At 39.5% G+C, this 18,835-nt stretch overlaps 1 protein-coding gene across 3 annotated transcripts in view; it reads right to left on the bottom strand.

Annotated features, from left to right (window-relative positions):
• LOC115082694 (ubiquitin carboxyl-terminal hydrolase 47-like) overlaps window positions 1-18,835 on the bottom strand; it is a 134,866-nt gene that overhangs the window by 29,458 nt on the left and 86,573 nt on the right. For all 3 annotated transcript variants that reach the window (XM_029586891.1, XM_029586889.1, XM_029586890.1), the window contains one exon: window positions 3,541-3,684. In XM_029586891.1, coding sequence (XP_029442751.1) covers window positions 3,541-3,684 — 144 coding nt within the window. The remainder of the gene's footprint in view (window positions 1-3,540; window positions 3,685-18,835) is intronic.

Genomic DNA, 18,835 nt, shown 5'->3' with positions numbered 1-18,835 from the left:
TTCCTGTGGCAGCAACCCCGACGTCAGCGGGAGGGGCCGAGAGACGCAATAAGAACAGCGTCCCAGAGGTACCTGAGTTGCAGCGATTTCGGAGGAGGGAAGGCACCCGGAGAGCTTTGCATTACCATTTCCTGGTTTCCTGTGGCAGCTACCCCGACGTCAGCGGGAGGGGCCGAGAGACGCAATAAGAACAGCGTCCTATCGGCGCGCCACCGCCGCCGGCGCGCCACCTAAGGGGCGCGCGGCTTTGTTCGGCTTCGTTCGGCGTTGGGAGGAGTTGGAGGTGAAGCCTTGCCGGAGTTTGCTGCCACAGAGGCAAGTAATATTTTAACATTGTATCAAAGAACGAACAGCCTGTTGTATAGTAAAGATTCCTTAAAATGCCCCCCAAATGGAAGGGCAGAATAAGGGTGTACCCTTCTCTACCGCCCCCGTCACCAATACAACAGGAAATTGTTCGTTTTTTGTCAGCTCCTGCAGAAACCCCAGTGGCTAAGGATACCGCTGGCTCGAGTACTTTGGGAGGAGTAGCCGAGTCCATGGAGGAGGCTTCACTGAGTCCGAACCTGGATAAACCACCTATGTGCAGGGCAACAGAGGGCTCTATAATAGGCACACCCGAGGAACTCAATACTGCTGAGTCACAACCCCAAATTGAGAACATCTTAAGAGGGACTGGAAATGAGACACAAGATCAAGTCTCAGATGGTAGCCATATAGAGACTCCTGAACGACCTCCGGTGGTAACACTGGATTTGCTTTGGGATATTATGACTAAAATGTCTATGGATATTAAGAGGTTAGATAAGAAAGTCGATACAATGGCAGGGAAAGGTCAGCAGGATATAATGGATATCCGTGATACAGTTAGAAAATCTGAGGAAAGAATTACTTTTTTAGAGGATAGGGAGAAAAAGAACTTGGAATTCCAAGGTTTGGTAATAAAGGATAGAGATTCACTGTCTAGAAGATTAGAAATTTTTGAGAATCATAGTAAACGTTTAAATCTTCGTTTGCTCAATTTCCCTCGGGTGGCTGGGCAGACAATGATGGAAACGTTAAAGAAATTTTGGATAGAAACAGTGAATTTTCTAGAAAATGAAATCCCTGTCGTTAGTCATTGCTATTTTCTTCCTAAGAAAGACCCAAACTTAATAACAGAGGAAATGCCTTTTCAAGGCAACCTCACTAATTTCCTTGAAAGTACAAATAACTTAATAATAGATAGGGGAACTTTAGTAGTATCTTTTCTTAATTTAATTGATCTTAATAATGTTATGAAACAATAGTTTGCTAAGTACCCCATTACGTTTTACGAAAGTTTGGTAAAAATCTTTCCAGATTTATCTATTACAACACAAGCAAGGAGGAGAGAATTTTTGCTATTTAGACAAGAATTGATTACAATGGGATACACATTTACCCTGCGATACCCCTGCAAATGTGTGATTAAGAAATTATTAGATGTATACATCTTTTTTGACCCCAATCACTTAAAAACGTTTGTTGAACAAAAGAGATTAGAAGTAAATCCCTCGCAATCCAGTGATATAGTTTAAATGTATGCAGGAATACAATGTTAATTACTGGTTATTGTTTCTTTATATCTCCCTATATTTTCATTATGCCTCTGGTTACAGATAATGATTGAAATGTTACTATTTGATTATATCATAATTAGACTATAAATATTGATGGTATTTATGATCTGAGATGAGATGATTTTATGTTATAGTTGAATAATTATGTTATTACATGTCTAAATATGAAAAATCAATAAACATATAATTATAAAAAAAGAATGGTTGACAAGTAGGAAATAAATATTTTATATAAAAATAAATATTGTAGATAGAGTGGGTTACAACATTTTAAAATTAAAAATGTTAAATGTTTAAATATTTATTATTTTTATTAGAAAGGTTTTACAGTTATGAATAATGCTTTATATTTCTTGATTTTATTGTTTTTCCATTGTTGTACTGCATACATAGTCTGGCTTGTTGAGGTTTCCAGTTCAGTTTTTGTCAACATATTTCTACTCATAATTTATGGTCCCTTTATTCTGGTTTTGAAGGTTGGTCTGTGTTTTGCAAGCATTATTGAAGTGAGGAATTCTGCAAGCTTGTAGTTTCTGTGTAGAGATCTATAGCAGCTTGACTTGTTCTAGGACCTGGTTCATAGGTAGGATTGTTACTGTTTGATTACTGGCAGTTAGTGCTGTTTTGGTGTGGAAGGTCTACTATACTCTTAACTGTAATTTAGTTTACTCATAGCTTTCTCAAGGCCAAGTACACACCTAACACTTTTCTATAGGCATGAGTTCCAAGTATCTTTTTTGCAGAGTTTTCTGGTTGGCACTACAGCAGAACTTGTAAATATGTTATTGATATTGTTACTTCAGAAAACTGGACTTCCAATGTTCTTTTTCATGTATAATTTTTTATTGCATTTAGGGAAGGTGTGAGTTGGGGGAGCGCAGGGCTTTAAGGGGAAGAGTAGAACCAGTAAGCATCATGCTCGGATTTCATTTTGAAATTCCTGCATATGCTTTATGATGTTGACTTTGTATCTACTAAAAAGCAGGAGCAGTCTGTAGATGTGCAAAAACCTATGGTTCTGGCTGGCTCCCATATTTTCAAAAAGAAACTTTGTGGGCAGTTTCCCCAGCTCTCTTACATTATGCACACTCGATATATGTGATGATACTAAATCCTCTAATCTATCCATGAGATACAGATAAAAATATTGTCCATGATCATTACTACAGTTTTAGAAAACTAATTTAAATATGGTGAACAGTATTTGATGCATGGATGTATAAATATTGTTTGTGAATCTTGATGGCTACAAATTTTAATATGCATGTAATTTTGTACCCCATAGAGCAGGTTATATACATTTTTATAAATAAGGCTCATGGCGCCAGGATCCCCATACTGGTTCCACCTAAGCCCAAATGAGCAGGAGGAAATTGCTGGGTCAAAATAAAAATAAAAGCCCCCTACATTTAACAGAGTCTCACAGTTTGTGGTATTGTATGTTGTGTTCAGGGTCAGGGTGCACTTTTCCACTAGGCCATAGTTGCCAAATGGCTTGGCTTTGGCTCTGCTCCATTATATGCAAATTGTCTAATACTGCAAGAAATGTATACCATGTTACCAGGCCATTCCCACTTAACTCTCCATGGGTTAGTAGATCAGACCCAAAGCATGCAGAATTTTGCAGTGTTTTAAAATATTGTGAGAAAAAAAATTAATTTTTTTTCTGAGAATTTTTTCATGTTTTGTGCAGATTTTTTCAGGTCTGTCTATTGTTTGGTTGATTTGGAGCTGTTTGGGGGTTCTCCAGTAATACCTGTTCTCAAGCTCTAAGCAGGATTGATAAACTCTGAAGTTCAAATTGAAAAGACCTTAATAAAGAACTGTTAGTCCATATTTTTCCCCATCCCTAACTTTTCATCCTTTCTGTATTCCCTTGACTAAATAGAAATAACAGAAAAAGAATTGCCTTGGTTCTGAGGAAAATCCAACTACTCACATCATCAGTCCTACTTCCTTCAGGAATCTTCAGTTCACATGGTACAGACACCTCGATATTTAGTTTCCTGAAGCCAGTGGTGTGAAATTCATAGCGCTTCAAAATAATAACAAGAATCTCAGGGAGACTATTAAAGTAAAAAAGCTGGGAAAAGACCAGAAAAGAAGAGGCAAGTTATAACTCTGAAAAATAAAATACTGTTTTAGACCTCTACTTTTAGTACATTTCAATGTTCTCTTGGTTACCTGAGAACACACAAAAAAGTCCAGCAAAGCAGTTACCAATAATGATTTGGTACTATATTCTTCTAGTTTACCAATATTATTCAGGGATTGTGTTATGTTGCTAGATTCAGTTGTAGATTCTTTGATAACCAGCATTATTTATGTACAGCAATATCTAAACTGCAACTTTTCATCTCTTGGTTACCTGTCCTTGCAAGTACATACCCAAAAATGTTCTTCCAATTGTCTGCATTACAGCTGATGTTATAGCTTCTGATTCTAACAAAACAGCAAGGAAGGCTGCTTAATAAAGCCGTGGAAGCAGAACTACACAATAAGCAGCCTAATGTCCAACAATATCAAATTTATTACGTAGAATCAAATTATGCATTGAGCCCGACTCCAGCCGAGTTTCGCCCTTTTTCAGTAGGGCTGCATCAGGGGCTAAAAACATACAATAAATGACATTAAATAATGTAAAAATAAATTATTAAAAACTAATAAAAACATAAAATACACACACATTCAAATGAACATATAAAATGAACATATAAAGTGAGCATATAAGATGAACATATAAAATGAACATATAATTAGAACAAATAAAATGATAACATGGAATTTCGTGGTGTGAACATGGATCTGATTGAAAGCATTAGTAGTATATCATGTTTGTGAAAGTGTGTAATAAAAGAATATAAATAAATAAATAAATAATTAAAGTAGCATCTGCAATAAAACCAGCAAAAGCATCTAAAAATGACAAGTACCTAAAAATTGGATATTGCCTTAAATGCCCAATGAATTACTCTCCAAGTGATAAAAAGGAATAAAAAATAGTTAAGACATGGTACAACAGGAAGTATTTTTAAAAAAAATAAACTCAATGCTTACAATTTGCATATGATAATCTAAAATCCTCATCAAGGAGTTGTGAGTAAAGCTGTGAAAAGTACCTATGAAGTTGATAGAGAAATTAAAAATAGTAAATTTGTGGGTAGCTTATGAATGCAATCTGTCTTTGCAATTTGATAGATTGCCATAAGTTAAAAAAGGTAACTGAATAGATAAAAAGTGCTGGCGTGTAGAACATCCAAATACAACATATAACCAAAAACTAAAAATTACAACTATAAAAAATATGTCTTGAATATGAATACTATAAATGAATAAAGGAACAGTGATAAGGTGATTTCCAACAGTGTTGCTTTACAGAATATAGATGTTGACTCAGTGTGCATGACTAACCAAATCAAAAAGAAAGACAGTGATCTGGAGATTTCTATTAGTGCAAAAAAGAGAAAATGAAAAAAATGAAAAAAATAATAAATAATAAAAAAATAATATCAAAGTAAATACCAAAGAAAGAACCTGTGATCAAGTGATTTTAGCAATGTGCATAACAGAATTCAAACATTAGCTTAGTGAGCATGAAAAAACGTTGAATATTAATGAGATAAAGGAAAAAATAGCTGAACAAATGTGAGTACCATGTATAAATGAACAAAAACAGGAACAGTGATCTGGTGATTAACAACGGTGTTACTTTACAGGATACAAATGTTGGCTTCAGTGTGCATGATTCAATGAGTAAAAAAGAAAAAGGAGAAGAATAGTGATCTAGTGATTACTAGCTGTTAGTGCAAAAAAGAAAAGGCAAAGAAGAAAAACGCAAATGAAAATATGAGAAAGATAAAAAAGTCATAAAAATGGAAACTAGATATGGATCAAAGGAACAGCCTGTGGTCAAGTATTATTTGGTGATGTTCCTTACAGACATCAGACATTAACTCAGTGTGCATGAAAAAACGGTAATGTGGTAGATTTAAGCAACGGTGAATATTACTAAGGAAAAAAATGAAGAAAAGTGATTGGATAATTTACACTTATGGATCAGATGCTAACAAAGCAAAAAACAGTGATCTGATGATATTTAGCGATGTTACTTACAGGATTCAAATGCTGACCTTGTATGCAACACACTTTGAAACAGATATAGTATTCAGGATCTCAGTATTGCAAAACACTGCAATCTCTTGCGAAACCATTGAAACGCCAGCGCCGGCGTGCTGCTTATAAATGAATGGAACAAGAAGTAAAAACAGGTGATCGGATAAGTTTTTAAAAAAATTCAGATGCTGACAGAACAAAAAGTGATCTGGTGACTTTTTGGCGATGTTACTTACAGGATTTAGATGCCGACCTGGTGCACAACAAACATTCAGGATCTCAGTATAGTAAATCACTTCAGTCTCTTACGTAACCATTGAAACGCCAGCGCCGGTGTACTGCTTATAAAGTGCATAGAAAAACGCGCCAAAATCTGTGTCAATCAAAATGGGGGGGGCGTGTCTATAGAGTATTGCGTTATTTACAAATTAGATCTAATTCTACTGGTGTTCGATGTAGTGACTGTGTATAACTATAGAAATCAAAAATATTATTTACACCAAAAAAATACAACATATGTGAAGGACATTAATGAAATTTTTTGGACATTAATGAATTTTTAATATGTCCCAACTAAATTAAATGCAAAATGGAGTGAAAATGAATGAAAAATGAATAAAAATGGAATGACTGCTGTAACTTACAAAACTATAAGTGATATGTTGGGAAAGAAACCCAAACCAATTTTCTTAGAACATATTGTGCAATTAAGGAGCAGTGCTCGGGTGTTATTGGTAAACTTATTACAGTGTTACTTACAACATATGGAAATTATCACAATATGAAGCTAAATTTTTATCAGTGGGAATATCAACGTGTCAACGATAAAAAACAGTGCCAAGGTGTTGCTATTAAAGAAATTGAAAAAACCAGTAACAAATGTAAAAAGGGGGGGATTAATGTGTGAGATTACATAGATCCATTCTTACTGTTATGTTAATTGAAAATGATGTGCAATTTAGTGAATAGAATAAATCAATAAATGAAAGTGTGATAAAAAAGTGAGGAAGAACTATGGGAGCTTGTCTTCACAGAGACCTTAATGTGTAAACAGCAAAGCGGATAAATGCAATGTTGCACAAAAGAAAAATATTAATATCTGACTTGGTGAAAAAATGGAAAAAATGAAAAAAAAAAGAAAAACAAATTTTTTGGATGAAAAAACTGATCAAGTCCCTAAAGTGAAATTAACATAATTGACGACGATTGATTTAGCTAGATAGCAACTTGCAACCATGGAAAAATTCTTGTGGCTACTTTACTAACATGTAGCATACAAATTTGTTTCTCAACGGTTCAAAAATTATTGTGAAAATTGATAATGAAAATTGCATACAGAAATCATTATAAAAATTGATAGTGAAATTAAAAAAAAAAGAAAAATCAAAAAAAGGAATAACTGAGAAGTGAACTAAGGTGCAATGTCCAACTGGAGAAAAAATAATATAATATATAATAAAACTTGGAGAGCTGGGAATAAAAACAAAAATAAAAAATAAAGGCAATACCCACATAAGTACATACATTCAAAGAAAAACAGAGTAGTCTATATCCAGATTTAGACCATTAGGTTCTAAAGCTTTAAAATCAAATATGTACCTTTGTTCAATCTGTAGTAAGAGGTGGTCTAAATCACCACCCCTCCAATTTGCATTCACCTGTTGTAATACACAAAATTTGTACTGTTCAAATTTATGATTGTTCTCTGTGGTATGTGTCACTAGTGGGCTGGTTAAAAGATTTCTTTTTTAATGCTACTTCTATGTTTTATAATCCGTTTGTTAAATTGTCTGATAGTCTTACCTATATAGATTTTATTGCAGGGACAGAAAGCAATATACACAACTGCTGTACTTTTACAATTGGTGAATTTGTTAAGTTTAAAATCCCTATTTTGTCCTGGAATATGTAATGTATCTGTCCTCATGTTCACACAGCATACCGAACAGTTTCCGCAGGGGCGGTGTCCAGGTGGTCTGATATCTTTCGAACGAATGGGAGGTAAAGCGGAGGGAGAGATATATTCTTTAATATTTTTTTCTCTCTTATTAGCAATCATCAGTTGTTTGTTTTTAAAACAGGGCAAGATTTGTAAGACCGACCAATGTTTTTTGAGAATCTTGATGATCTGAAATGACATGTGATTATAAGTAATGGGGCACACTACCCGTTCCTTCTTCTTTCTCTCTTTGGATTGTAATAAAGTTTGTCTGTCATAGTTGGAGGCTTTGACATAACCTGCTGTAATATGTTTTTGTGGATACCGTTTCTCTTTGAATCTAACAGACATTTCTACAGATCTTTTTTGGAAGGTTTCTTCATCGCCACAAATTCTTCTGAGTCTTAAAAATTGTGAAAAAGGTAAATTCTTTTGTAGAGACTTGTTGTGGCAGCTCTCGTAGTGTAAAAACTTATTAGTATCTGTTGGTTTTCTAAAAATGTCAGTAAAAAATGAACCATCTTTAAAAGAAACTAAAATATCTAAAAATGAAATCTGATTCTCACTAAAAACAAGAGTAAAATGCAGGTTAAAATCCAAATTATTAAGCCAACTGTGAAAAAGTTTGAGCAGATCTGGGGTGCCTTTCCATATCATAAAAATGTCATCAATGTACAGTTTCCAGAATAAAATGTTCTCTTTAAAATCATATGCAAATTGTAAGCATTGAGTTTATTTTTTTTAAAAATACTTCCTGTTGTACCATGTCTTAACTATTTTTTATTCCTTTTTATCACTTGGAGAGTAATTCATTGGGCATTTATACTGATTATATATTATATGCAATAATTTTAAGGCAATATCCAATTTTTAGGTACTTGTCATTTTTAGATGCTTTTGCTGGTTTTATTGCAGATGCTACTTTAATTATTTATTTATTTATATATATTCTTTTATTACACACTTTCACAAACATGATATACTACTAATGCTTTCAATCAGATCCATGTTCACACCACGAAATTCCATGTTATCATTTTATTTGTTCTAATTATATGTTCATTTTATATGTTCATCTTATATGCTCACTTTATATGTTCATTTTATATGTTCATTTGAATGTGTGTGTATTTTATGTTTTTATTAGTTTTTAATAATTTATTTTTACATTATTTAATGTCATTTATTGTATGTTTTTAGCCCCTGATGCAGCCCTACTGAAAAAGGGCGAAACTCGGCTGGAGTCGGGCTCAATGCATAATTTGATTCTACGTAATAAATTTGATATTGTTGGACATTAGGCTGCTTATTGTGTAGTTCTGCTTCCATAGCTTCTGATTCCCCAGCCAGGAAGACAACAAAAATATTGATCTATATAGAACCAATAAATGCCACTTACGACAATGAGTCACATTTTTCCCTGTTTAGTGGCCATTCAACAAAGATGAATAACAAAGCACATAGCACCTTATAAAGCAGAAAGGTAGCTTTTAAACCCGCACACAGGCGACCATGTGCACACGGTTCCCGATGCGCACACACATGGACACGTCAATTTTATAACATATGCGCGTCGGCCCGCATCTTACAAAATCAGCTACCCGTGCACTTGACTTTAAATCGGTGCGCGCAAGTATGCGCGAGTGCCGACTCACGCGCGCAAGGGAGGGAATTTTCTTAGAAATGCGCAGTGATGCGATAGGGCATTTCCCCAGTTCCCTCCCAGTCCGCTCCAATAAAGGACTCTTAAAACCCCACTGACTAGCCTAGTTTTCATTTTATTATTTACGCTGTCCATAGCAGAAGTAAAGTTCCGCGGTAGGGGACCCCGGCACACGCTTGTCCGCGAAAATATTACGTACAAACTTCGTGGTACAGACTTCGCCAGCCCATGCCCTGCCCCTTTATTGAACTTTTTATTTTGTGCATGAACCAGGAGATGCGCGTGTACTCGCGTGGTTTTTAAAATACGTGCAGCATGTGCCGGGCCGAATCACTCGCGTATATTGCCCGGCTTTGGAGCACATGGCACTTTTAAAATCTGCCAGTTAATATTTTGACAGGCCAAATGTAAAAGTTTAATACAATTCTTCTCCCCAACCTTGTTTACTTTCCTTACTACTGCAATCCAGATATTCTATTACTAAATGATGGTTTCACATCACATGGAAAAATTTACTCTCTTCATTCTTACAGCATTGCTGTACACCTGAAATGCAACTCGCTTTGAACTTTGGAATGGTGAATAATTAAATCCAAATAAAAAATCATCACCGAGGTCAATATTAAAAGCCTTTTTGCAGGTAACATTTCAAGTTACATATACAAACCAAGCTTTCAGTATTTCCCCTCCAGACCACATACATTTTGTGCACATAAAATTTATGTGAACAGCAAGGGGGAATCAATATAGGCACGCTGTGAGTGAGGCTAAATTTTAACCAATATGTGCACAGATTCAACATTCTCTGGCTAAAGTTATGTGTCTAAGTCTGGTCAGAGAAATCACAGGCTTAAATTTATTCAGGGAAAGTTACGCACATAACTTTATTCATAGATATTCAGTGGGAGACAAAAACATATATGGGATAAATTAAGGGTGTAACTTTACCCAGATACATTTTCTGCTTATATTTTACTGAATATTGACCTATTCTATGTACTTTCCTCCTGATAGTCATCAAAGTGTTAAATTAAATTTATTGCCTGTCATACCCACCAGGCTTGAGGTGAGCTACAATAAACATCACAAAGATAACACAGGAATACATAGAGAGTATACCAAACAATACCAATAAATCTAAAACAAGAAAATATTAAGACGGTAACTTTCAAATCGGTGCACAGGTGGACGTGCATCACCCCGCACCCAGGGACGCGGCTATTTTTATAACATACCTGCATATATGTGCACACATTATAAAACATTCTGGTGGCATGTACATCTGCACTGAATTTTAAGTGGATGTGCACCTGTTCACAAAACTCCTGCTTCTACCGCTTAAGTGCGGGGATTTTTTTTTTTTGCAATTAAGATTTTATTGAACTTATAAACTTACACAAACTAGTGATACCAAATACAGCGCAAATGCAGTTCAACCTTTTCAATGCTATTATTCCCTCCCCTGCCCCGATCCAGTCATCACCACTATAACATATAGTATTGTCCCTGGTGATGACTGGACAAGGCACATATCGATACATTCTGCAAGTACAGTAAAATAGGTGCAGGGAAATAGTTTCCATAAAAGAATATTAAACAGACATACCCTAACCAAATCTAATGCAAAGAGAGGCAATGACAAACTACCAAACTTAAATACCAGTTGAAACCATATCTTGATTACTCCACCAAATGAATGGGTCTCACACCCTAAGGAACCCATCCAAATGGTCTTTATGCAGAGCTGTCAATTTTCCCATATAAAATACTGTCAACAGTCTCTTAACAACCAACAACATTGGAGGCATATCATTATTAGACCAAAAAGTGGCTAATTCACACTTAGCTGTAAATACTGTTTGGCTACCAGGCACAACCTGCACTTTGGAAGATCCTCCAGAAACACAGACAAAATAAATACTTTCAGATCATTAGCAATGGTCACTGACAAAATTTCTGATAATAAGCCACCAATTTGTGACCAAACACTCTGAACTTTAGAACATGTCCACCATAAATGACAGAAAGTGCCTGTTTGACCACAATTCCTCCAGGACACTTCAGACCGAGTAGGGTGAAGCAGATTTGTGAGGCAAGTCTTGCCTCACAAATCTGCTTCACTTTTTTGAAGGAGTTAATAAACATGTGGATAAAGGTGAACCGGTAGATATAGTATACTTGGATTTTCAGAAGGCGTTTGACAAAGTTCCTCATGAGAGGCTTCTAGGAAAAGTAAAAAATCATGGGATAGGTGGCGATGTCCTTTCGTGGATTGCAAACTGGCTAAAAGACAAATAGAGAGTAGGATTAAATGGGCAATTTTCTTTTTTTATTATTTATACTTTATTAAATTTCTTCAATGACAATATCATGAAAAGGAAAACAGGAAATATGTTTCACAACCATAATTAAATACTTATAACCAATACACGCAAACAATAATTGTTTTACATTTCACATAATTGGAGGAAAGGCAACTATTATATATACAAATACAAGATTTATATATCATTTGCTAATAATAAACCAATCCCAATAATTCTAGGATTAGGATTTCATTAGCGAAAACATAAAAGGAAGGAGAATTTGACTTCTTTTTAATACACCTCTATCTCTAATTAATTATATCTGTGACTTATCTGATAGGAAAGTCTCAAGATGGGTCGGGTCCACAAATCTAAATTTCTTCCCTTGGTATGTTATTTGACAAACACAAGGGAAATTGAGGAAAAAAAAAGGGCAGTACTAAGTGGGCCACGATGTCCTTTCGTGGATTGCAAACTGGCTAAAAGACAGGAAACAGAGAGTAGGATTAAATGGGCAATTTTCTCAGTGGAAGGGAGTGGACAGTGGAGTGCCTCAGGGATCTGTATTGGGACCCTTACTTTTCAATATATTTATAAATGATCTGGAAAGAAATACGACGAGTGAGATAATCAAATTTGCAGATGACACAAAATTGTTCAGAGTAGTTAAATCACAAGCAGATTGTGATAAATTGCAGGAAGACCTTGTGAGACTGGAAAATGGCATCCAAATGGCAGATGAAATTTAATGTGGATAAGTACAAGGTGATGCATATAGGGAAAAACAACCCATGCTATAATTACACAATGTTGGGTTCCATATTAGGTGCTACAACTCAAGAAAAATCTAGGTGTCATGGTGGATAACACATTGAAATCGTCGGTACAGTGTGCTGCGGCAGTCAAAAAAGCAAACAGAATGTTGGGAATTATTAGAAAGGGAATGGTGAATAAAACGGAAAATGTCATAATGCCTCTGTATCGCTCCATGGTGAGACCGCACCTTGAATACTGTGTACAATTCTGGTCGCCGCATCTCAAAAAAGATATACTTGCGATGGAGAAGGTACAGAGAAGGGCTACCAAAATGATAAGGGGAATGGAACAACTCCCCTATGAGGAAAGACTAAAGAGGTTAGGTCTTTTCAGCTTGGAGAAGAGACGACTGAGGTGGGATATGATAGAGGTGTTTAAAATCATGAGAGGTCTAGAACGGGTAGATGTGAATCGGTTATTTACTCTTTCGGATAGTAGAAAGACTAGGGGGCACTCCATGAAGTTAGCATGGGGCACATTTAAAACTAATCGGAGAAAGTTCTTTTTTACTCAATGCACAATTAAACTCTGGAATTTGTTGCCAGAGGATGTGGTTAGTGCAGTTAGTATAGCTGTGTTCAAAAAAGGATTGGATAAGTTCTTGGAGGAGAAGTCCATTACCTCCTATTAAGTTCACTTAGCGAATAGCCACTGCCATTAGCAATGGTAACATGAAATAGACTTAGTTTTTGGGTACTTGCCAGGTTCTTATGGCCTGGATTGGCCACTGTTGGAAACAGGATGCTGGGCTTGATGGACCCTTGGTCTGACCCAGTATGGCATTTTCTTATGTTCTTACCATGTATGTCAACTACTCCATCATTACCTGGCCAGGACGTTTTCTCCAAGCATGCAGCAGACGTTCTACCTCCACACAGGACTTTTGATTGTGCGATAAATCATGCCCTTCGGCTTGTGCAATGTACCAGCGGTGTTTCAGAATATGATGAACGAAATCCTGTGAGACTTACTGTTCCAGACAGAGACAGGAGAGAGGGCCTGCGCGATCGGCGCCGAGGACCCACCGGGGTAAGGCCTAGCACTTGTGCACTCCTACCCCGAACGGGTCCCCTTCGCCGACCACGAGGCTAGTCGGGCCTGCCGACCTTACCCGCAGCCTGATCGCCGTCTTCGTCCTCTTCGGGCCGTTCGCCCCGCCTCCACCGAAGCCCAACCAACCAAGCAGCACAAGCGACAGCCGGCCTATCCAGGCAGCCCTCGCTGTGCTTCAAAAGAGCCGCGCAGCAGACGCCGTTCCCTTCGTTCCGGCGACAGAGACAGGAGAGAGGGCCTGCGCGATCGGCGCCGAGGACCCACCGGGGTAAGGCCTAGCACTTGTGCACTCCTACCCCGAACGGGTCCCCTTCGCCGACCACGAGGCTAGTCGGGCCTGCCGACCTTACCCGCAGCCTGATCGCCGTCTTCGTCCTCTTCGGGCCGTTCGCCCCGCCTCCACCGAAGCCCAACCAACCAAGCAGCACAAGCGACAGCCGGCCTATCCACGCAGCCCTCGCTGGACTTGTAAAGACCCTTCAGTCCAGGCGTCACGCGCCGTGCGTCACGCGCCGAAGGAGCGCGACAAAGGGGCCTGCCCCTTTGTGCGCCCCTTCGTGCAGCCCCGAAGTGCCGCCAGAGATCCCCTTCACATTACTGCAACCTCTACAACACTCCCCAGCATCTGCCTCACAGCAGCCACTAAGTACAAACAACAGCACGAACCCAGCACAGGAGACCCACAACTTGAACAAGCCGGATCTCTTCACCATTACCGCCACCAGCATCCCTTCAGCCTTACTCTGCAGCAGAGACCCGATCGTGCGACGCCACCGCAGCTGACACCAAAACCAACCAAGCGCCATCTCCTGAGGCCCACCCAGCATCGACGACGTCATCAGAACGCTGAATACATATCGCACCGGTTTACAAGAAGAGTAAACTAACATACATAATTCATAGTGATACCTCCTTGGAAGCGGGCTGCAACCTTCTCCCACTTATCATCCGCGTCACCCTCCTACACTCATCTGTAAGTACCCTTACCTCAATGTACTCTATCCTCTCAGTTAACTTTACTGGAGCTGTTCATTGTATTGCACTATATTCATGACCCTGCACTATTGTTCCTAGCCCGACAGCACTATTGCTCCCAGTTCAGCACTCTGAATCCTGCTCTGTACATTCCCCCTAAACCTGCTTTGGTTAATCTGCATTGCTCCCAGTTTAACCTGATCTGTTTTACCTGCACTGTTAACCTGCATAACCTGCATTGCTATGTTTTACCTGCTCTGTTACCTGCACTGTTAACCTGCATAACCTGCATTGCTCCCAGTACAATCAGTTTTAAATTTGCTCTATTTAACCTGCATTGCTCCCAGCTCGATACTGTGAAACCTGCTCTGTATAATCTGTACAAATATGCTCTGTCTAATCTGCACTGTATATCCAGCAAAATAATCCATATTGTACTACCTTCACTGTACATCCTACCCTATCTCCTAACCGGACAACCAACATCCACCCACCCCCCATTACCCGTCTCTCTCCTCCCAAAATGTGCTTCCCTACTATATCCATCATACACCACCCCCACCGGCAGATCCTCCGCCCAGCACACCCCCACCCCTCTTTCCAGCATAAATCCCTAGTCCCCATCATGATTTCACCCATCACACAACTGCTTGGCCTGGCCACGCTTGCCATTTCCCTTTTTAATGCACAATCCATCCTAAAGAAAGCCCCCATACTCCAAGATTTGCTCACTGACACCAACCCAGATATCTGTGCTATCACAGAATCCTGGCTAAAGAACTCAGACCATGTTTTCATCAATCAACTCCCAACGCAGACATACGACATTTTCTCTATCCCAAGGCCCAAAACAAGAGGAGGAGGTATACTCCTAGCTACCAAGAAACACCTTAACCTCAAACTACAAACCATCTCTCCCCCCCCAAGACTTGAAATTGGTCTTTTTAAATCCAAATCCCTGCAGGTCTGCCTTGTCTATGCCCCCCCCGGCATTCTTGAACAGGACCCTTCCCCCCTCATTGAATACATCACCGACAACATAAAACCGGATACACCCGCAGTGATACTCGGAGATTTCAATCTCCATGTAGACACCCATCCCACTACGCCTGCTTGTGAAACTCTACTCGTCACCCTTAAAGCTCTGGGCTTCAGACAACTAATCTCAGAGCCCACACATAAAGCTGGTCACACACTTGACCTCCTTTTTGTTAACACAAGCATTACAGCACCCCATGCACCCATCTCCACCCCCATCCCCTGGTCCGACCACTTTCTCATCAATGCCCATCTCACCATCAATACCAAAACACCGATCTCAAGCTCACATAATAAAAAGATATCATTCCGTAAACCATGTCCTTCAGAGCAACTCTCCCTAGCCTTCAACAAAGTAACCGAAAACCTCGACCTAACTAACCCAGATACCGCTCTACTATCTTGGGACAAGTCCATCTCCAACATAGCCAATGACCTTTGCCCCACCATCCACAAAACAATAACCCCTACACGTACCGAGAGAAAGCCTTGGTACACCAATGAATTAAGAAAACTGAAGCAAGACCTCAGAGCCAAGGAACGTACCTGGCGCAAACAACCTACACCCACACACAAAATGGCCTACAAACATACATTACATACATACCGTCAAGCAACTCTGCACGCCAAACGTGACTTCTACGCAGCAAAAATCCACAGTTACAAATTCAATCCTAACGCTTTATTCTCCTTCGTTGCAGATCTCACAAAATCGCCCTTCCCATCCTCCCAAGAAGAAAATAGTATAGAGAAATGTGAGAAACTAGCAGATTACTTTAAAAATAAAATCTCCCAAATTCTTACTCGGCTCCCCTCCAATCCTGCCCCCACAGACCCACTACCTATTGACAATAAAATTAATCTCAGCTCCCTTGACCTCACCTCCTCGAAGGAAGTTGAATCCATACTAAAGAAGATGCGACCAGCCACACATATCGCAGATGCCATCCCATCAAAAATTCTCCTCACCATTCCTTCCGCCATTGCAAAGCCAATAGCAGATATTATAAACTGCTCCATCACCACCGGGAAAGTCCCCGAACCACTGAAACTTGCCATCGTGAAGCCTCTACTGAAAAAACCCACCCTCGACCACAATGACCCAGCAAACTACAGGCCCATCTCCAATCTGCCTTTTATATCCAAAATCATGGAGAAGGTGGTTAACATGCAACTCACTGATTTCCTAGAAGAAAACAATATCTTACATCCCGCTCAATATGGCTTTCGTCAAGACCGAAGCACCGAAAAACTCCTGCTTGCAATAACTGACACCGTCCTCAAAGGCATGGACCACGGTCACTCATATATACTTGCCCTCCTTGATATCTCTGCCGCTTTCGATACCGTGAACCATCAAATCCTATTATCACGGTTAGCGGAGATAGGCATTTCAAATACAGCCCTATCCTGGTTCTCCTCATACCTCGACCACAGAAAGTACCTAGTCAAACTTGATAACTTTGAATCCGCTCACATTCCCCTCACACAAGGCGTACCACAAGGCTCCTCTTTATCGTCCACCCTCTTCAATATATATCTACTCCCACTCTGCCACCTACTCTCTAAACTAGGACTAAAATTTTTCTTATATGCAGACAACGTACAAATACTCATTCCCATTCGGAAATCCCTCACTGAAACCCTGCAATATTGGGAAACTTGCCTGACATCCATCAACTCTCTCCTCTCCAATATCCACCTTGCACTCAACGCCTCTAAAACAGAAATCCTTATCCTAACAAATCAATCAATCGACTCGATCCACCAAATGAATCAAAACACCTCACAAGCTCACACACTACCGCCCTGTGTCAGAGATTTAGGAGTTTCCCTAGACAATCAGCTAAGCTTCAAATCCCACATTAAATCACTGCTAAAAGGGGGCTTCTTTAAACTTCAAACCCTCAAAAAACTGAAGCCCCTCCTCCACGCCCACGACTTCCGTACTGTTATGCAAACCACCATACTATCTAAAATCGACTATTGCAACTCCCTTTTCATAGGTCTCCCTGCCTCCACTATTAAACCCCTCCAAATCCTCCAAAATGCTATGGCTAGAATCTTAACAAACACCAGGAAAACTGACCACATCACTCCCATACTACAGGATCTCCACTGGCTCCCTATTTCCTACCGTTCCCAATACAAAACACTTACTATCCTCCATAACACATTATACAAAAACAACTCCCCCTGGCTTGAGGACATGCCACATTTCCGTCAAACTAATCGCCCCACCAGAAACACCCTCGCTGGCACCCTTCAAACCCCTTCACTCAAAATTGGGCACCTTACCACTACCCGGGACAGAGCCTTCTCCATTGCGGGTCCCACCCTCTGGAACTCCCTTCCTGCTAAACTCCGCCTAGAACCGTCCCTGAGCCATTTCAAAAAAGGAATCAAGACATGGCTCTTTAAACAGGCATACCCCAACTCCTCCCAATCCTAGGCATTGTCATGTCTCGATCTTACTCAGCTCCCGCTCAGCCTACACACCCCCTCCTCAACCTCCCCTTTGCCATCCCAACTCCCCCCGCTCCCTTACCTTCCCAGCTCCCCCCTTCTCCCTCACCATTCTAGTTCTCTCACCCTCCCCAGCACCCTGCTGCCTCTTCCCTACCCCTCCCCTCTTTTCCTACAAACAGCCTTTCCTTGAAAGTGCCACTGCCTTTACGTTCTCCTCTCCTTTCCCCCCCCTCGCTCCCCCTCTCCCCCTCTCCCTGCCCCTGCATTTAATATTAATATTGTAAATAAGTTCATATGTTAATTTCTTAAGTGTAAATGCATCCTTAACATCCTGATGCATACCTATTCTTAACATGGATAATCTTCATCCAGTTTGTTTTACAAAGTTGTATCCCTGCTCGTTGACTCTCTCTATCCTGGTTCCTAGTTCATTGTAATATCGTTGACTCTATCCTCGTTCATTGTAATTTCCTTTCTCAGTTAATTGTGAACCGACATGATGTGTCCTACGAATGCCGGTATATAAAAAATTGTTAAATAAATAAAAATAAATAAATAATGATCTTCTCTCAAGACCTTCAGAAGCATCAGGCAGATGTGGTAAAGGTACTTTGAAGACTACAAGACAACCATCTCTACGTGAAGCTCGAGAAGTGCGCCTTCCATCAGGAGTCTGTGCCCTTTCTAGGGTACATTGTGTCCAAAGATGGCTTTCAGATGGGCCCCCAAAAAATGAAAAGCAATCAAGAGTGGTGTCAGCCTACGGGATTGAAAGCCTTATGCCGTTTTCTTGGCTTCACCAACTACTACCGTATGTTCATCAGACATTACTCCCCCTTAACAGCACCACTCACGGCCATGA

This window comes from Rhinatrema bivittatum, unplaced genomic scaffold, assembly GCF_901001135.1.
Source record: "Rhinatrema bivittatum unplaced genomic scaffold, aRhiBiv1.1, whole genome shotgun sequence".
NCBI lineage: Eukaryota > Metazoa > Chordata > Amphibia > Gymnophiona > Rhinatrematidae > Rhinatrema > Rhinatrema bivittatum.
The sequence above is the reverse complement of the archived record's forward strand: the minus strand, read 5'-3'. Positions and strand labels throughout refer to the sequence as shown.